The sequence below is a fragment of the Oncorhynchus keta genome, chromosome 34 (genome assembly GCF_023373465.1).
Source record: "Oncorhynchus keta strain PuntledgeMale-10-30-2019 chromosome 34, Oket_V2, whole genome shotgun sequence".
In the NCBI taxonomy this organism is placed as follows: Eukaryota; Metazoa; Chordata; class Actinopteri; order Salmoniformes; family Salmonidae; genus Oncorhynchus; species Oncorhynchus keta.
Genome location: NC_068454.1, coordinates 16,833,451 through 16,853,654, shown reverse-complemented (window position 1 = coordinate 16,853,654; position 20,204 = coordinate 16,833,451). Strand labels below are relative to the sequence as shown.

At 47.2% G+C, this 20,204-nt stretch overlaps 1 protein-coding gene across 1 annotated transcript in view; it reads left to right on the top strand.

Annotated features, from left to right (window-relative positions):
• LOC118366618 (collagen alpha-2(IV) chain-like) overlaps window positions 1-20,204 on the top strand; it is a 136,930-nt gene that overhangs the window by 110,236 nt on the left and 6,490 nt on the right. The window contains exons 17-36 of the mRNA XM_052493300.1: window positions 357-401; window positions 540-603; window positions 837-956; window positions 1,170-1,319; window positions 1,811-1,882; window positions 1,969-2,120; window positions 3,271-3,343; window positions 3,702-3,808; window positions 4,287-4,470; window positions 9,780-9,830; window positions 10,219-10,293; window positions 10,409-10,507; window positions 11,320-11,541; window positions 16,373-16,534; window positions 16,633-16,803; window positions 17,523-17,666; window positions 17,795-17,920; window positions 18,062-18,243; window positions 18,388-18,451; window positions 18,676-18,750. Of these exons, the coding sequence (XP_052349260.1) occupies window positions 357-401; window positions 540-603; window positions 837-956; window positions 1,170-1,319; window positions 1,811-1,882; window positions 1,969-2,120; window positions 3,271-3,343; window positions 3,702-3,808; window positions 4,287-4,470; window positions 9,780-9,830; window positions 10,219-10,293; window positions 10,409-10,507; window positions 11,320-11,541; window positions 16,373-16,534; window positions 16,633-16,803; window positions 17,523-17,666; window positions 17,795-17,920; window positions 18,062-18,243; window positions 18,388-18,451; window positions 18,676-18,750 (2,338 nt within the window). The remainder of the gene's footprint in view (window positions 1-356; window positions 402-539; window positions 604-836; window positions 957-1,169; window positions 1,320-1,810; window positions 1,883-1,968; window positions 2,121-3,270; window positions 3,344-3,701; window positions 3,809-4,286; window positions 4,471-9,779; window positions 9,831-10,218; window positions 10,294-10,408; window positions 10,508-11,319; window positions 11,542-16,372; window positions 16,535-16,632; window positions 16,804-17,522; window positions 17,667-17,794; window positions 17,921-18,061; window positions 18,244-18,387; window positions 18,452-18,675; window positions 18,751-20,204) is intronic.

Sequence of the window (20,204 nt, the reverse complement as noted above, 5' to 3'; positions counted from 1 at the left end):
CTCTCTCTCTCTATCCCTCCTGCTTCCTCCCTTCCTCTCTTTCTCTATCGCTCTCTCTCTCTCTCTCTCTCTCTGTCTCTCTCTATTTCTCCTGCCTCTCTTCCTCCCTTTCTCTATCTTTCTCTCTCTCTCGCTCTCTCTCTCTCTCTCTCTCTCTCTCTCTCTCTCTCTGTCTCTCTCTATTTCTCCTGCCTCGCTTCCTCCCTTTCTCTATCTTTCTCTCTCTCTCGCTCTCTCTCTCTCTCTCTGTCTCTCTCTATTCCTCCTGCTTCCTCTCTTCCTCCCTTCCTCTCTTTCTCTCTCTCTCTCTATCGCTCCTGCTTCCTCTCTTCCTCCCTTCCCCTCTCTCTCTCCAGGGGGACTTGGGAGAACCAGGACTGATGGGCAGAGATGGTCAAAAGGTGGTCCTACAGTTAATACTCACATCAAAACACTGTTTTGAGCTTTGAGAGACACTAGTCCATTATAAATGTTCATTCAAATCCTTACACACAGAAACTATATAGTAGGTTTTAACAGATGGGTGTTGTGGCTTTTAGGGTTCCAGAGGAGAACCAGGGGAGCTGATTTATCATGATGGTCCCTCAGGAGGGCAGGACAGAGGTATGATTAACCAGTCAAATAATCAAACCCTTTTCTATCAACGAGTCAGTTTTCATTCAAGTCAATCAGCTACACTCTCAGCACGTCTATCAATATACAGTATCGTCTTACTCCAGGTAGTCAACTTTTCATTGAATATGGGAGTTTTTATATTATGTTCCTTACTGTTATAACATTGATTGGTATATAGATATTGATTGGTGCCCATTTTGGGGTTGGGGTGGGTGGTGTAGTTGGTCCCCCTGGTCCTCCTGGACAGCTGGGTCCCCAGGGCCAGAGGGGTCTGGAGGGGGAGAAAGGTCTTCCAGGCCGCGCTGGACCTCCTGCCAGGAAGGATCATGATCAACAACAAGGTCAGTGCCAAAACCATACTTATCCAGTCAGTGATCCGTAGTGTTACTTAGCTAGTAGATTTGTCTATTGTACTTACTATAATGGTAGAATAACCATTTTTAAAACTGTATTGTTAACAAGTCTTAAAACAAGATGATGTTTTGTTTTGTGTTTTTCAAACGTTTGGTTTCCTCAGTAATCATTCATCTTCTTCATCTTTTATGTTCCAACAGTGGTGGATCTGTGGGGTCCATTCGGAGAGCCGGGGGTAAAGGGAGAGATGGGCGAACCTGGAGAGCTAGGTATCCCTGCCCTCAGCCCCGGACCCCCGGGTATCAATGGCCTGCCTGGGCTCGGGGGCCCACCCGGACCACCAGGATCATGTGAGTGTGGACATGAAAGAGATTCATTTTGATATTTTATTAAAATGTTGTATAGGGTGGTATTTAAAGTCCAGTGTTTCCAGATTTCTGTGAAAGATGACATATCATTAATTACAATATAACATAAAACATTTGTATTACGTATGTTAAAAAGCATTCCTGTATTTGAATGATGTGGGTGTATCCCAGTCAATAAAAATATGAATGCGGGTAGACCGCTGATTGGCTACCTCAGACGACATCATGTTCTATGAGGAAATATCAAGCATTGTCTTCTTGAGATACATGTTTGAGGTGGCGTTTCTAAATGGGGGTTTTTCTCTCCAATTTATACTTTGGCCACAAATACAAGTATAGTCAACAACATGATTTGGGAGTTGACAGAATATTAACTTTTAAAAGTAAGATTTTTACTGGACAGTTACTGTAAGGATTGTTGTGGAGTGTCTGTATGTCTTAATATGTGCTTCTCTGTGTCTAAATATCTGCAGGGGCGGACTTCTACAAGGGATTTTCAGGGCCGAGAGGGCGGCCCGGCTCTGCGGGAAGAAAAGGACTTGTTGGTGCGTGTTCACAACGTAATGTTCATTTCTGCACTATGATCACGTTATGTGTTACAGTATAGCTGATCGGAATGTGTGTGTTTTAGGTGATCACGGGTTGTGCGAGTGCAACATTGTCAATTCCCCTCCGGGCCTGCCCGGCCCTGCTGGTAGCCAAGGCGACACTGGAAAGAGTGGCGAGGTTGGTGAGCAGGGAGAGTCAGGAGAGCCAGGACCCAGAGGTGTCATCGGACTGCCTGTAAGAACAACTTACACCACCTTAGCTTGACAACATCTACCTCACAACAAACATGCAGTAACTCACACACCCACACACACAGACAGACATACGCACATATACATTAATGCTACACACACACCACAACTGCTGCTACCAGAATTATTATGATTGCTGAATACTCCACAGTTTAAACACTTGCCCCCCAATCCTTCTTCCCCAAAACACATGTAAATATTGGACTATAAATAGTGTCTTTTTTGTATTATACTTATGCTGAAATGTTTATTCTATGCTCCTGAGGCATTTACTCTATGTTCGTATTGTTTCTTGTTGTTGAGAAGGAACCTGTACATACAACTAATAAAGCTTGAGACCTACAATAGGGCAACATTTATCATAAACACCCTTGTCTTTCTTAACTTGTTCATCAAATTCTCTCTCACTGGCTTCCTAATTCCTTACTCTATGTCCCCCTCTCTCCCTCCTCCTCCTCCTCTCTCCCTTCTCCTCCTCCTCCTCTCTCCCTCCTCCTCCTCCTCCTCCCCTCTCCCTCCCTCCTCCTCCCTCCTCTCCTCCTCCTCCTCCCTCCTCCTCCCTCCCTCCTCCTCCCTCCTCCCTCCCTCCTCCCCCCCTCCCTCCCTCCCTCCCTCCCTCCCTCCCTCCCTCCTCCTCCTCCTCCTCTCCTCCTCCCTCCTCCCTCCCTCCCTCCTCCTCCTCCTCCTCCTCTCCTCCCTCCCTCCCTCCCTCCTCCCTCCTCCTCCTCTCTCCTCCCTCCCTCCCTCCCTCTCCCTCCCTCCCTCCTCCTCCTCTCTCCCTCTCTCCCTCCCTCCCTCCCCCTCCTCCTCATCCTCCTCCTCCCTCCTCGTCCTCTCTCCCTCCTCCTCCTCCTCTCTCCCTCCCTCCTCCTCGTCCTCTCTCCCTCCTCCTCCTCCTCCTCGTCCTCTCTCTCTCCTCCTCTCTCTCCCTCCCTCCTCCTCCTCTCCTCCCCTCCCTCCCTCCCTCCCTCCCTCCCTCCCTCCCTCCCTCCCTCCTCCTCCTCCTCTCTCCCTACTCCTCCTCCTCCTCCTCCTCTCTCCCTCCTCCTCCTCCTCTGCCTCTCTCCCTCCCTCCTCCTCCTCCCTCCTCCTCCTCTCTCCCTCCCTCCTCGTCCTCTCTCCCTCCTCCTCAGGGGTTCCCTGGTGCCACAGGACAACCGGGTCCAAAAGGCAGGAAGGGCGACTTCATTCAGGCCAAAGAGAAAGGTGAAGTATTCTTATTCACTTTCTTTTCACACACTCTCTCTCACTGGCTTCCTAATTCCTTACTCTATGTCCCCCTCTCTCCCTCCTCCTCCTCCTCTCTCCCTCCTCCTCTCTCCCTCCTCCTCCTCCTCCTCTCTCCCTTCTCCTCCTCCTTGTGACACACCATTATGCATGTAAGTCACAGGAGGTTGGTGGCACCTGAATTGGGGAAACGGGCTCAGTGTTAATAACTGGAGTGGAATAGGTGGAATGGTATCAGATACATCAAACACATTGTTTCCATGGGTTTGATACCATTCCAGCCTCCACTGGTGTAAGTGTATGTGTAAACTAGTGTGTTTGTGTGGGAACTCTACAGGATATGCCGGGGACCCAGGAGACCCAGGTGCGACAGGTGACCCAGGAATGCAGGGCTTCCCTGGGCCCAGTGGGATCAATGGAATCCCTGGGAATCGTGGTCCTTCAGTAAGAACTCCCTACACTCATCGAAAGAAACGCGCTATCTAGAACCTAAAATGGTTCTTCAGCTGTCGCCATAGGAGGACCCTTTGAAGAATCATTTTTGGTTCCAGGTAGAACCTTTATGGTTCCAGGTATAATCTTTTTGGGTTCCATTTAGAACCCTTTGCACAGAGGGTTCTACATGGAAACCAAAAGGGTTCTAACTAGAACCAAAAAGGGTGCTCCTATGGCGACAGCCGAAGAACCCCTTTGGAACCCTTTTTCCTAAGAGTGTAAAGTCTCTCTTTCCCACCTAACAGTGTCACCACTTACATTCAGATATACTGTATATAACCTATTCAAAAATTATAAGCACTAGCTATCTACTTTTCTATTTTTTATTGATAATAATAGCTGTTTAAGTCAATGCAGCTGTGTAGATCTTTAGCATAACACTAAGGGATATGTTCTGAATTTGTGTATCCTGTGTTCTCTGTTCTAGGGAGATGCACCTGCTGGGCTCACTGGAGAAAAAGGTTATCAGGGCCGGCCGGGTCTGCCTGGGTTGTTGGGACAGATGGGAGAACCAGGACGGGTTCTAGGTGCAACTAAAGGGGTTCGAGGGTTGCAAGGCGATGATGGGGAGCGGGGTCATGCTGGTATCGAAGGTCGAGCTGGCGATCCAGGTTTGTTACCCTCTCCCTCTTCTGTCTTTCTCTCTCTCTCTCCCTTTCCCAGTCACTGACTCCTTCTGTCTCTCTCTCCCTCTTTCTTTCCCAGTCACTGTCTCCTTCTGTCTCTCTCTCTCTCTCTCTTTCCCAGTCACTGACTCCTTCTGTCTCTCTCTCTCTCTCTCTCTTTCCCAGTCACTGACTCCTTCTCTCTCTCTCTCTCTCTTTCCCAGTCACTGACTCCTTCTGTCTCTCTCTCTCTCTCTCTTTCCCAGTCACTGACTCCTTCTGTCTCTCTCTCTCTCTCTCTTTCCCAGTCACTGACTCCTTCTGTCTCTCTCTCTCTCTCTCTTTCCCAGTCACTGACTCCTTCTGTCTCTCTCTCTCTCTCTCTTTCCCAGTCACTGACTCCTTCTGTCTCTCTCTCTCTCTCTTTCCCAGTCACTGACTCCTTCTGTCTCTCTCTCTCTCTCTTTCCCAGTCACTGACTCCTTCTGTCTCTCTCTCTCTTTCCCAGTCACTGACTCCTTCTGTCTCTCTCTCTCTCTTTCCCAGTCACTGACTCCTTCTGTCTCTCTCTCTCTCTCTCTTTCCCAGTCACTGACTCCTTCTGTCTCTCTCTCTCTTTCCCAGTCACTGACTCCTTCTGTCTCTCTCTCTCTCTCTTTCCCAGTCACTGACTCCTTCTGTCTCTCTCTCTCTCTCTCTTCTTTCCCAGTCACTGACTCCTTCTGTCTCTCTCTCTCTCTCTTTCCCAGTCACTGACTTCTTCTGTCTCTCTCTCTCTTTCCCAGTCACTGACTCCTTCTATCTCTCTCTCTCTTTCCCAGTCACTGACTCCTTCTGTCTCTCTCTCTCTCTCTTTCCCAGTCACTGACTCCTTCTGTCTCTCTCTCTCTCTTTCCCAGTCACTGACTCCTTCTGTCTCTCTCTCTCTCTCCCAGTCACTGACTCCTTCTGTCTCTCTCTCTCTCTTTCCCAGTCACTGACTCCTTCTGTCTCTCTCTCTTTCCCAGTCACTGACTCCTTCTGTCTCTCTCTCTCTCTCTCTTTCCCAGTCACTGACTCCTTCTGTCTCTCTCTCTCTCTGTCTTTCCCAGTCACTGACTCCTTCTGTCTCTCTCTCTCTCTCTCTCTCTTTCCCAGTCACTGACTCCTTCTGTCTCTCTCTCTCTCTCTCTTTCCCAGTCACTGACTCCTTCTGTCTCTCTCTCTCTCTCTTTCCCAGTCACTGACTCCTTCTGTCTCTCTCTCTCTCTCTCTCTCTTTCCCAGTCACTGACTCCTTCTGTCTCTCTCTCTCTCTTTCCCAGTCACTGACTCCTTCTTTGTCTGACTCTTCTGTCTCTCTCTTTCCCAGTCACTGACTCCTTCTGTCTCTCTCTCTCTTTCCCAGTCACTGACTCCTTCTGTCTCTCTCTCTCTCTCTCTTTCCCAGTCACTGACTCCTTCTGTCTCCCTCTCTCTTTCAGACTCTCTCTCTCTCTTTCCCAGTCACTGACTCCTTCTGTCTCTCTCTCTCTCTCTTTCCAGTCACTGACTCCCTTCTGTCTCTCTCTCTCTTTCCCAGTCACTGACTCCTTCTGTCTCTTCTCTCTCTCTTCCCAGTCACTGACTCCTTCTGTCTCTCTCTCTCTCTTTCCCAGTCACTGACTCCTTCAGGTCTCTCTCTCTCTTTCCCAGTCACTGACTCCTTCTGTCTCTCTCTCTCTCTCTTTCCCAGTCACTGACTCCTTCTGTCTCTCTCTCTCTTTCCCAGTCACTGACTCCTTCTGAACTCTCTCTCTCTCTTTCCCAGTCACTGACTCCTTCTGTCTCTCTCTCTCTCTCTCTTTCCCAGTCACTGACTCTCTTTCCCAGTCACTGACTCTTCTGTCTCTCTCTCTCTCTCTCTTTCCCAGTCACTGACTCCTTCTGTCTCTCTCTCTCTCTCTCTTTCCCAGTCACTGACTCCTTCTGTCTCTCTCTCTTTGGTTCCCAGTCACTGACTCCTTCTGTTCCCAGTCACTGACTCCTTATCTCTCTCTTTCCCAGTCACTGACTCCTTCTGTCTCTCTCTCTCTCTCTTTCCCAGTCACTGACTCCTTCTGTCTCTCTCTCTCTCTCTCTCTTTCCCAGTCACTGACTCCTTCTGTCTCTCTCTCTCTTTCCCAGTCACTGACTCCTTCTGTCTCTCTCTCTCTCTTTCCCAGTCACTGACTCCTTCTGTCTCTCTTCTCTCTCTCTTTCCCAGTCACTGACTCCTTCTGTCTCTCTCTCTCTCTCTCTCTTTCCCAGTCACTGACTCCTTCTGTCTCTCTCTCTCTCTCTTTCCCAGTCACTGACTCCTTCTGTCTCTCTCTCTCTCTCTTTCCCAGTCACTGACTCCTTCTGTCTCTCTCTCTCTTCTTTCCCAGTCACTGACTCCTTCTGTCTCTCTCTCTCTCTCTCTCTCTCTCTTTCCCAGTCACTGACTCCTTCTGTCTCTCTCTTTCTCTCTCTTTCCCAGTCACTGACTCTTTTCTCTCTCTCTCTCTCTTTCCCAGTCACTGACTCCTTCTGTCTCTTCTCTCTTTCCCAGTCACTGACTCCTTCTGTCTCTCTCTCTCTTTCCCAGTCACTGACTCCTTCTGTCTCTCTCTCTCTTTTCCCAGTCACTGACTCCTTCTGTCTCTCTCTCTCTCTGTCTTTCCCAGTCACTGACTCCTTCTGTCTCTCTCTCTCTCTCTCTTTCCCAGTCACTGACTCCTTCTGTCTCTCTCTCTCTCTCTCTTTCCCAGTCACTGACTCCTTCTGTCTCTCTCTCTCTCTCTTTCCCAGTCACTGACTCCTTCTGTCTCTCTCTCTCTCTCTTTCCCAGTCACTGACTCCTTCTGTCTCTCTCTCTCTCTTCTTTCCCAGTCACTGACCTTCTGGTCTCTCTCTCTTTCCCAGTCACTGACTCCTTCTGTCTCTCTCTCTCGGGTTCCCAGTCACTGACTCCTTCTGTCTCTCTCTCTCTCTTTCCCAGTCACTGACTCCTTCTGTCTCTCTCTCTCTCTCTCTTTCCCAGTCACTGACTCCTTCTGTCTCTCTCTCTCTCTCTTTCCCAGTCACTGACTCCTTCTGTCTCTCTCTCTCTCTCTCTTTCCCAGTCACTGACTCCTTCTGTCTCTCTCTCTCTCTCTTTCCCAGTCACTGACTCCTTCTGTCTCTCTCTCTCTCTCTTTCCCAGTCACTGACTCCTTCTGTCTCTCTCTCTCTCTCTCTTTCCCAGTCACTGACTCCTTCTGTCTCTCTCTCTCTCTCTTTCCCAGTCACTGACTCCTTCTGTCTCTCTCTCTCTCTCTTTCCCAGTCACTGACTCCTTCTGTCTCTTCTGTCTCTCTCTCTCTCTCTCTCTTTCCCAGTCTTTCCCAGTCACTGACTCCTTCTGTCTCTCTCTCTCTCTCTTTCCCAGTCACTGACTCCTTCTGTCTCTCTCTCTCTCTCTTTCCCAGTCACTGACTCCTTCTGTCTCTCTCTCTCTCTCTTTCCCAGTCACTGACTCCTTCTGTCTCTCTCTCTCTCTCTTTCCCAGTCACTGACTCCTTCTGTCTCTCTCTCTCTCTCTTTCCCAGTCACTGACTCCTTCTGTCTCTCTCTCTCTCTGTCTTTCCCAGTCACTGACTCCTTCTGTCTCTCTCTCTCTTCTCCCAGTCACTGACTCCTTCTGTCTCTCTCTCTCTCTCTTTCCCAGTCACTGACTCCTTCTGTCTCTCTCTCTCTCTCTTTCCCAGTCACTGACTCCTTCTGTCTCTCTCTCTCTCTCTCTTTCCCAGTCACTGACTCCTTCTGTCTCTCTCTCTCTCTCTCTTTCCCAGTCACTGACTCCTTCTGTCTCTCTCTCTCTCTCTCTTTCCCAGTCACTGACTCCTTCTGTCTCTCTCTCTCTTCTTCCCAGTCACTGACTCTTCTGTCTCTCTCTCTCTCTCTCTTTCCCAGTCACTGACTCCTTCTGTCTGACTCTCTGTCTCTCTCTCTCTTTCCCAGTCACTGACTCCTTCTGTCTCTCTCTCTCTCTTTCCCAGTCACTGACTCCTTCTGTCTCTCTCTCTCTCTCTTTCCCAGTCACTGACTCCTTCTGTCTCTCTCTCTCTCTTTCCCAGTCACTGACTCCTTCTGTCTCTCTCTCTCTCTCTTTCCCAGTCACTGACTCCTTCTGTCTCTCTCTCTCTTTCCCAGTCACTGACTCCTTCTGTCTCTCTCTCTCTCTCTCTTCCCAGTCACTGACTCTCCTTCTGTCTCTCTCTCTCTCTCTTTCCCAGTCACTGACTCCTTCTGTCTCTCTCTCTCTCTCTTTCCCAGTCACTGACTCCTTCTGTCTCTCTCTCTCTCTCTCTTTCCCAGTCACTCTCTCTCTCTCTCTCTCTCTCTCTCTCTTTCCCAGTCACTGACTCCTTCTGTCTCTCTCTCTCTCTTTCCCAGTCACTGACTCCTTCTGTCTCTCTCTCTCTCTCTCTCTCTTTCCCAGTCACTGACTCCTCCTTCTGTCTCTCTCTCTCTCTCTTTCCCAGTCACTGACTCCTTCTGTCTCTCTCTCTCTTTCCCAGTCACTGACTCCTTCTGTCTCTCTCTCTCTTTCCCAGTCACTGACTCCTTCTGTCTCTCTCTCTCTCTCTTTCCCAGTCACTGACTCCTTCTGTCTCTCTCTCTCTCTCTTTCCCAGTCACTGACTCCTTCTGTCTCTCTCTTTCCCAGTCACTGACTCTTTCCCAGTCACTGACTCCTTCTCTCTCTCTCTCTCTCTTTCCCAGTCACTGACTCCTTCTGTCTCTCTCTCTCTCTCTCTCTTTCCCAGTCACTGACTCCTTCTGTCTCTCTCTCTCTTTCCCAGTCACTGACTCCTTCTGTCTCTCTCTCTCTCTCTTTCCCAGTCACTGACTCCTTCTCTCTCTCTCTCCCTCGCTTTCCCAATCACACTCTCCTTCTGTCTTTATCTCTCTTGCGCATTCTCTCCATCCCTATCTATCCTTCTCTCTCTCTGTCTCTCTCTCTCTTCCTCTCCTTTTATCTCTCTCCACTATCGCTATTTGTGGAAACAACAGAAAGACTAGTTGCAGTTGTGGAATCCAAGGCCTTGTCATGAATGGGTGTGTGTGAGAAGTTCTTATACCCTTGTGTCCATGATCGAAATGATTCTTCCACCTTCATCTTTCCTCACCTCTCTCCAGACGGGCCCTGATGCAGTCCGTCTGCATCCCTCAATCCAGCCACAACAGTACATGTTTGAGATCATGCTTGAACTTTTTCTAACCCTTATTTCGAATGCATCTCCTTTTCTTTCTATCTCTCTCTCTCCAATCTCTCTCTCATTGTCATTGAAAGGAGTGTCTGGCTGTAGTCCGAGAGGAGATGGAGAACAGAATGACATCACAGGTAGCTGGACTAACAGCATTTTAATCAAGTTACTCAACTTCACGACTGGTACTTTGCTTCCATAGCCTTTGTGTCTTGGGTTAGCTTCCAGTCACTGTGTATAGAGTTAGAGTTAAATTCAGTTTTTTTTAATGGTGATTTTGTAACTGGTTTCTCCCCTCATAGTCTCATCTTCGGTTAGTTGGCTAATATGTATGTTATTTTATTTTTGCTATGCTCTGATTCACAATCCACACTGAGCAACTGCATTGTCGAACCAATGCAAAAAGCAGGCCAAAACCACTGAAGTGTGCAGTAGAGCAGTGAAGCAGCAGATCCAAAATGGCTGCTGTGAGAACCGTTCTTCTAGTAATTGCTGATACAATCTCTGTGTTATTTTTTTACTCAGGTGATTGCGATGCCATACCTGGACCACCCGGTATACCAGGACCACCAGGACCCCACGGGTTAGAAGGTTTCCTAGGTAAGCTTTTAGCTTTTAGAATGCAAAACAGAAAATGTGTCATATGCCCTTTTTTTTCCTGTCAAGATCCAAATGGATGTCTAGCTTCCTGTATGTCCTTTTGTCTGTGCTTCAGGTCTCCCAGGTCAAAAAGGATCAACAGGTCTACTTGGAGATAACGGGGCCAAAGGAGAGATAGGAGATCAAGGCAGAGGAGGGTCACCTGGATATCCAGGTGATGATTTTGCTGCTTTAACTGTTATACTATTTTATGGCTGTGTTTACTATGGCGAAAGAGCTGATCAGAATGTGTAAATACCATGGCATTGTTGAATACTCGTTTCTGATTGTCTTGAAGGGCATTCTAGAGCGTGCATTATACACATAGCATCAGAGCAGATCACAGGTACATTTACTCCCACTTGAAATGGATGCACTTAGGCCTAGGGACCGATTCAGACTTGGAACATTTGCACCTTTCCTACACACGTCTTTCCTACGCATTTCTCACTATTTGGTATTCAGACATACATTATTCAGTCACGTAACGTGCTCTGTAGCTGTGGCTACCTTTTGCTCTCTGAATATATCTCATTAAACTGCTGAAAACCCTCCCATTTGCTGGCCAACAGATTTTCTGGTGGAGTTTTCATTCAATAGGGTTTTCAGCTCTTATCAATAGCTCTTATCAAGTTGTAAATGACAGTGCATGGTTAGTGGTGTTATTTATATAGGAAGAAAGTAGATGCAAGACGTTAGTCATGGTTTCCTCTCGCATGAAGGTGGTGGAATTATTACGGAATGAAGTCAAGGTCAGAATATCTGTAGACACAACTACACCACACCTTCATTTATTCGATCACCACCCCAAACAAATAGCTGGTGAATAGCAGGCTATTCTCGTGCTTAAGTTCTAGGTTAGAATACACATAGAGAGAAAAGCGTATAAGAAGGTAATTACGTTTACACACACTTAACTTTGGTTGGAATCCGCCCCTAGTGCTGTAATAATGCTGGTAGTTCTAATGGTCTGGTCCTCTCTCCCAGGTTTTAGGGGCCTCCATGGAGACTTGGGTCAGCCCGGCTCAAAGGGTAATTCTGGAAACCAAGGTCTGCCAGGTCAACCGGGTCGGAACGGGGAGCCAGGAGAGAAGGGACCTCACGGGGAGATCTGGGGAGCGTCGACCGGACAACATGGAGAAGTGGGTCTTCCTGGAGAGCAGGGACCTAAAGGGCTCAGCGGAGAGCCTGGAAACGAGGGTTACCCAGGTGGGTACTAATACCATAACAAACCTGCAAGATGAAAAACTACAATTTCTCCACATTTTCAAACGTGCATTTGGAAAGTATTCAGCCCCCTTCCCTTTTTCCACATTTTGTTACTTTACAGCGTTACTCTAAAATGGATTAAATTATGTTTTTTGCCTCATCGGTCTACACGTAATACTGTACCCCTTGACAAAGCAAAAACGGGTTTTTAGAATTTTTTGCAAATGTATTACAAATAAAAACAGAAATACATTGTTTACATAAGTATTCAGACCCTTAGCTAAGAGACTCGAAATTTGAGCTCAGGTGCATCCTATTTCCATTGATCATCCTTGAGATGTTTCTACAACTTGATTGGAGTCCAACTGTGGTAAATTTTATTGATTGGACATGATTTATATAAGGTCCCACAGTTGACAGTGCATGTCAGTGCAAAAACCAAGCAATGAAGTCAAAGGAATTGTCAGTAGAGCTCCAAGACTGGATTGTGTCAAGTCACAGATCTGGGGAAAGGTAGCAAAAAATGTATTGAAGATCCCAAGAACACAGTGGCCTCCATCATTCTTAAATGGAAGAAGTTTGTAACCACTAAGACTCTTCCTAGAGCTGGCCGCCCAGCCAAACTGAGCAATCAGGGGAGAAGGGCCTTGGTCAGGGAGGTGACCAAGAACCCAATGGTCACTCTGAAAGAGCTCCAGAGTTCCTCTGCGGAGATGGGAGAACCTTCCAGAAGGACAACCATCTCTGCAGCATTCCACCAAACAGGCCTTCATGGTAGAGTGGCCAGACGGAAGCCATTCCTCAGTAAAAGGCACATGACAGCCCACTTGGAGTTTGCCAAAAGACACCTAAAGGACTCTCAGACTATGAGAAACAAGATTCTCTGGTTGATGAAACAAAGAATGAACTCTTTGGCCTGAATGCCAAGCGTTACGTCTGGAGGAAACCTGGCACCATCCCTACTGTGAAGAATTCTTCGGGTCGGCAGGTAGCCTAGTGGTTAGAGCATTGGCCCAGTAACCGAAAAGTTGCTGGAACGAATCCCCGAGCTGAGAAGGTAAAAATCTGTCGTTCTACCCCTGAACAAGGCAGTTAACCCACTGTTCCCCTGTAGGCCGTCATTGTAAATAAGAATTTGTTCTTAACTGACTTGCCAAGTTAAATAAAGGTTCAATTAAAAAAATGCTGGTGGCAGCATCATGCTGTGGGGAAGTTTTTCAGCAGCAGGGACGTTGAGACTAGTCAGGACCTCAGACTGGGGCTCAGGTTTACCTTCCAACGGGACAACGACCTTAAACACACAGCCAAGACAACGCAGGAGTGGCTTCGGGACAAGTCTCTGACTGTTCTTGAGTCGCCCAGCCAGAGCTCAGACTTGAACCCGATCTAACATCTCTGGAGAAACCTGAAAATAGCTGTGCAGCGATACTCCCCATCCAACCTGACAGAGCTTGAGAGGATCTGCAGAAAAGAATGGGAGAAACTCCCCAAATACAGGTGTGCCAAGCTTGTAGTGTCATACCCAAGAAGACTCGAGGCTGTAATGTGCTTCAATAAAGTATTGAGTAAATGGTCATGAATAATTATTTAAATATTATACTATGAATGGCACTGGAGGGGATGGCTGCCGTTTTACGGGCTCCTAACCAACTGTGCTATTTTGTTAGGGTTTTTTGCGTTCGTTTTTTTACTTATTTTGTACATAATGTTGCTGCTACCGTCTCTTATGACCGAAAACAACTTCTGGACATCAGAACAGCGATTACTCACCTCAAACTGGACAAAGATGTTTTATTTAATGAGTCCTACGCAAAGGATATACTGCTTTCTCGGGAATGGGCCCAAATCCCCGTCATTTGCGTGAATAAAAAACAGAGGTCGGGGCTGCATTCTGAGAATTTGTAGGCGAGTGAGTAAACCTCCACTACTATCCGTTCTATTGGCCAACGTGCAATCATTGGAAAACAAACTGGATGATATACGATCAAGACTATCCTACTAACGGGACATTAAAAATTGTAATATCTTATGTTTCATCGAGTTGTGGCTGAACAACGACACAGATAATATAGAGCTGGCGGGATTTTCTATGTATCGGCAGGACAGAGAAGCTATGTTTGGTAAGAGAAGGGGCGGGGTGTGTGTCTATTTGTGAATAACAGCTGGTGCGCAATGTCTAATATTAAAGAAGTCTTGAGGCACAGTAACTTATGATAAGCTGTAGAACACACTATCTACTAAGACAGTTGTCATCTATATTCTTCGTAGCCATCTATTTACCACCACAAACCAAAATGCTCATGTATAAGTGGTGCTCCTAGTTGCCAGGGACTTTAATGCAGACAAACTTAAATCCATTTTATCTAACTTCTACCAGCATGTCTAGACCACCTTTACTCCACACAAAGAGACACATACAAAGCTCTTCCTCGCAATCTATTTGGCAAATGTCCTTCTGATTCCCGCTTACAAGCAAAAACTAAAGCAGGAAGTACCAGTGACTCGCTCAATACGGAAGTGGTCAGATGACACGGATGCTACGCTACAGGACTGTTTTGCTAGCATAGACTGGAATATGTTCCAGGATTCATCCAATGGCATTGAGGAGTATACCACCTCAGTCACCGGCTTCATCAATAAGTGCTTCGATGACGTCGTCCCCACAGTGACCGTACGTACATATCCCAACCAGAAGCCATGGATTACAGGAAACATCCGCATTGAGGTAAAGGCTGGAGCTGCCTCTTTCAAGGAGCGGGACACTAATCCATACACTTATAAGAAATCTTGCTACACCCTCAGACGAACCATCAAACAGACAAAGCGTCAATACAGGATTAAGATTGAATTCTACTAGCTTCCGAGTGGCGCGGTGGTCTAAGGCACTGCATCGCAGTGCTAGCTGTGCTACTAGAGATCCTAGAGTCCAGGCTCTTTCGCAGCCGGCCATGACCGGGAGACCCATGGGGCGGCGCACAATTGGCCCAGCGTCGCCCGGGTTAGGGGAGGGTTTGACCAGCAGGGATGTTCTTTTCCCATCGCGCTCTAGCGACTCCTGTGGCAGGCCATGCACGCTGACACGGTCGCCAGGTGTACAGTGTTTCCTCCGACACATTGGTGCGGCTGGCTTCTGGGTTACTCGAGCGTTGTGTCAAGAAGCAGTGCGGCTTGGCTGGGTTGTGTTTCGAAGGATGCACAGCTCTCGACCTTCACCTCTCCCGAGTCCGTACGGGAGTTGCAGCGATGAGACAAGACTGTAACTACTGTACCAATTGGATACCACAAAATAAAAAAAATATGTGGGTCCAAAAGTATTATTTTTTTTAAATATATTGAATCCTACTACATCATCTCTGACGCTCGTTGGATGTGGCAGGGCTTGAAAACTATTACGGACTACAAAGGGAAACCCAGCCGCGAGCTGCCCAGTGAAATGAGCCTACCAGACGAACTAAATTCCTTTTATGCTTGCTTCGAGGCAAGCAACACTGACGCATGCATGAGAGCACCAGCTGTTCCGGACGACTATGTGATAACACTCTCAGCAGCCGATGTGAGCAAGACCATTATACAGGTCAACATTCACAAAGCCACGGGGCCAGACGGATTACCAGGAAGTGTACTCAAAGCATGCGTGGACCAACTGGAAAGTGTCTTCACTGACATTTTCAACCTCTCCCCTAGATGTTTCAAGCAGACCACCATAGTCCCTGTACCCAAGGATGCGAAGGTAACCTGCCTAAATTATTACCGCCCCGTAGCACTCACATCGGTAGCCATGAAGTGCTTTGAAAGGCTGGTCATGGCTCACATCAACAGCATCCTCCCGGATACCCTAAACCCACTCAAATTCGCATACCGCCCCAACAGATCCACAGATGATGCAATCTCAATCACACGCCACACTGCCCTTTCCCACCTGGACAAAAGGGACACCTATGTGAGAATGCTGTTCATTGACTACAGTTACCCACAAAGCTCATAACTATGCTAAAGACTTTGAGACTAAACACCTCCCTCTGCAACTGGACTTCCTGATGGGCCTCTCCCAGGTGGTAAGGGTAGGCAACAACACGTCTGCCACGCTGATCCTCAACACTGGGGCCCCTCAGGGGTGTGTGCTTAGTCCCCTGCTGTACCCCCTGTTCACCCACGACTGTGTGGACAAACACGACTCCAACACCATCATTAAGTTTGCTGATGACACAACAGTGGTAGGCCTGGTCAACTACAACGATGAGACAGCCTATAGGAGAGGTCAGAGGACTGGCAGTGTGGTGCCAGGACAACAACCTCTCCCTCAACGTGAGCAAGACAAAGGAGCTGATCGTGGACTACAGGAACAGGCCCTCATTAACATTAACAGGGCTGTAGTGGAGAAGGTCGAGAGTTTAAAGTTCCTTGGTCCAAACACACCATGCCAAAACAAAGAAATAGAAAACATAGAAAAAGAACATAGAATGCCCACCCAAATCACACCCTGACCAAACCAAAATAGAGACATAAAAAGCTCTCTAAGGTCAGGGCGTGACATAAGGGCTTGTAGTAAGTAAGCATTTCACCTGTTGTATTCGGCACATATGACAAATAATGTTTGATTTGATACTTCTGATTTTGATTTTTAATACATTTGCAAAAAATTCTAAAAACCTGTTTTTATTTTGTCATTATGGGATATTTTTTGTGTAGATTGATGAGGGGGGATACTATTTAATCCATTTTGGAATAAGGCTGTAATGTTTTAAAATGTGGAAAAGGTCAAGGGGTCTGAATACTTTCCGAATGCACTGTATAGTTATTGTAATGGCCTCTCTCTGCCCTTCTCTCTTAGGGATGGGTGGCATGCCTGGTATGATTGGGTTCAAGGGCGACGTAGGTCCTTCAGGTCTGCAAGGGGAGCAAGGAGGACCGGGAGCTGCTGGGAAGTATGGCTGGCCAGGTGTACCCGGAACGGCTGGTGTCCCTGGACAAACAGGAAGCACCGGACAACCAGGTCAGAAACATGACTGATTAACTTCTCTTTTTTAAACTTTTTTTTCTGTTTGCTTTGAAGAGATAGAACCTAATACACTGTGTATGTGTCACTTCTAGGATTGAGCGGAAACAGGGGTGATCAGGGGGACCCTGGCACACCAGGGCCCATAGGACTAAAGGGGACACTGGGGGAGTTTGGTAGTCAGGGCGCTGAGGGAAACACCGGAGACCAGGGTGACCCCGGAGTGCCAGGACCTACAGGACACTCTGGCCTGCCAGGGTTCAAGGGTAAGTTATTATACACAGTGGAGTCATGTTCTGTGCAATGTTCTACTTATAGAGTTAGTGGTCATATATGGTCATACTCTCACAGTCCACATGTCATTTTCTGATGAATAGTTGATATGATGATGCGATGTCACACTAGAGTTTTGCAGTGAGGAATGAAATACACTGAGTATACAAACATTAGGAGCTCTTTCCATGAAATAGACTGACCAGGTGAATACAGGTGGAAACTATGTTCCCATATTGATGTCATATTGATTCACTTAAATTAGTGCAGATGAAGGGGAGGAGACAGGTTAAAGAAGGATTTTTAAACATTGAGACACTTGAGACATGGATTGTGTATGTGTACCATTCACAATATTTTTGTGCCTTTCTGAACGGGTTATGATAGTAGGTGCCAGGGGCACCGGTTTGAGTGTGTCAAGAACTGCAACGCTGCTGGGTTTTTCACTCTCAACAGTTTCCAATGTGTATCAAGAATGATCCACCACCCAAAGAACATCCAGCCAACTTGACACAACTGTGGGAAGCATTGGAGTCAACATGGGCCAGTATTGTAGAGTCTCCCGACAAATGTAGGCTTTTCTGAGGTCCAAAGGGGGTGTAACTCAATATTAGGAAGGTGTTCTTAATGTTTGGTATACGCAGTGTATATCATAACGAGATGCTGATGTGAGGACTATCCTCCTGACTTGAGATGTCACTTCCTGTTCCAGGTATCAAAGGGTCTCGTGGCATGTCAGGGTTTGGAGGAATGCCTGGTGTGTCGGGCCTGAAGGGCTTCTCTGGACAGAAAGGAGAGACTGGCAATCCCGGCGAATTTGGACAGAAAGGAAACATGGGCGACTATGGTTCAAAGGGTGAGACGGAACTGCCATTAGAATTGTGTGTGTTTCTGTGCTCTTCTTCTCTCTTTCCCTGTCCCTCACTTTCTCTTTCGATCCTTTTATCTGATTTGACACTCACTCTCACCCCCGCTGTCTCCTAGGTGACCGTGGTCTGAGGGGTCCAACTGGCGAGAAACCCCACATCCCTCGTCAGATCATCAAAGACATGAAGGGGACAAAGGGAGAAGATGGAACCACAGGACAGATTGGATTCACTGGACCCAGAGGTGAGTAGGGATATTCAGGCTTCATGCCCTCCCTATCCCCCCTCTCTTCTTTATTCACATTCTGTCCTCCTCATCCTCCTTTTCATTTCACTAGTCTCATTCTGATCCCCTCTTCACCTTCCCTCTCTCTCTCTTCCACAGGTCCTAAAGGTTTTCCCGGTGTTCCGGGAATGGAGGGCTACCACGGCGTTCCCGGAGACCCCAGCGATGAGAAGGGTTTCCAAGGCAACCCAGGCGCGCAGGGACTTCCGGGGCCAAAAGGAATGCCTGGTCTGACAGGATCAAACGGAATCAGCGGCTTTCCCGGGATGTCTGGTCACAGGGTGAGACCATGTTGTCTGGTTCCCATTGTGTCTCTGCTGCAGCCTGCACCTGTAGTTTTCATGCTAAACATGTTCAACGACCAGGTTAGAACAGACGGATATCTCTGTCCGATCTAATGCTGTGTCTCTGTGTGTGTTTTTCAGGGGGATAAAGGTAACCCCGGTGCCTACGGATCCTCAGGAGATCCAGGAGTGAAGGGTGTCAAAGGTATGACGCCCCCTGTCCGTCCCAAAATTCATGGACAGTACCGTAGATGCCAGTAGTCCTCCAAACTCCACTTTCCAGCAGTTTCAACTCAGTTAAATCTTGTCTTTGTTAAGCACTTGGACTCGAAGCTAAAGTCCCAGGCCTATTTAAGTTCCACGTTCCACAGAAGAAAGAATGAGTAGTAAAAGATACTTGCTGAAATACGTCATTGTTTTCTGTTCCAGGTGAGGGGGGGGCCGTAATCGACATGCCCGGATCCACAGGACTGAGGGGGGAGGATGGTTTCCCTGGGGTTCCAGGTGAGTCACTCATTCAGACTGGCTTCCTTCATTTGCACTAGGAACTACAGATGTTGTACCTTCATTTCATCACTCTGTTGTCGTAGGAAATTCAACATTTTAATTTACATAAATTCACTGAAAACCAGTAGTTCACTTTCTTTCACTAGATATCACACCTAAACTATAGCTGTAGACAAAACTAATTTCCTGTTAGACATAATCACTTTTTTATATACAGTACCAGTCAAAAGTTTGGACACACCTATTCATTCAAGGGTTTTTCTTTATTTTTACTATTTTCTACATTGTAGAATAACAGTGAAGACATCAAACTCTGAAATAACACATATGGAATCATGTAGTAACCAAGAAAGTGTATAACAAATCAAAATATATTTCATATTTGAGATTCTGCAAAGTAGCCACCCTTTGCCTTGATGACAGCTTTGCAGACTCTTGGCATTCTCTCAACCAGCTTCATGAGGTAGTCAGCTGGAATGCATTTCAATTAACTTTTCAATTAAAGTTCATTTGTGGAATTTCTTTCCTTCTTAATGCGTTTGAGCCGATCAGTTGTGTTGTGACAAGGTAGGGGGATATATAGAAGATAGCCTTATTTGGTAAAAGACCAAGTCCATATTATGGCAAGAACAGCTCAAATAAAGATATAAGAATGAGTATAAGAATGAGAACGGCATAGGCAAGATGCAGTAGATGGTATCGAGTACAGTATATACATATGAGATGAGTAATGTAGGGTATGTTAACATTATATTAAGTGGCATTGTTTAAAGTGGCTAGTGATAAAAAATGTAACATCAATTTTTCCAATATTAAAGTGGCTGGAGTTGAGTCAGTATGTTGGCAGCAGCAGCCCCTCAATGTTAGTGGTGGCTGTTTAACAGTCTGATGGCCTTGAGATAGAAGCTGTTTTTCAGTCTCTCGGTCCCTGCTTTGATGCACCTGTACTGACCTCTCCTTCTGGATGACAGCGGGGTGAACAGGCAGTGGCTCGGGTGGTTTTTGTCCTTGATGATCTTTATGGCCTTCCTGGGTGGTGTAGGTGTCCTGGAAGGCAGGTAGTTTGCCCCCGGTGATGCGTTGTGCAGACCTCACTACCCTCTTGAGAGCGTTCCGGTTGTGGGCGGAGCAGTTGCCGTACCAGGCGGTGATACAGCCCAACAAGATGCTCTCGATTGTGCATATGTAAAAGTTTGTGAGTGCTTTTGGTGACAAGCCGAATTTCTTCAGCCTCCTTTACCACGCTGTCTGTGTGGGTGGACCAATTCAGTTACTACCCTCTCCACTACTGTCCCGTCGATGTGGATAGGGGGGTGCTCCCTCTGCTGTTTCCGAAAGTCCACGATCATCTCCTTTGTTTTGTTGACATTGAGTGTGAGGTTATTTTCCTGACACCACTGTCCGAGGGCCCAATCCTCCTCCCTGTAGACCGTCTCGTCGTTGTTGGTAAT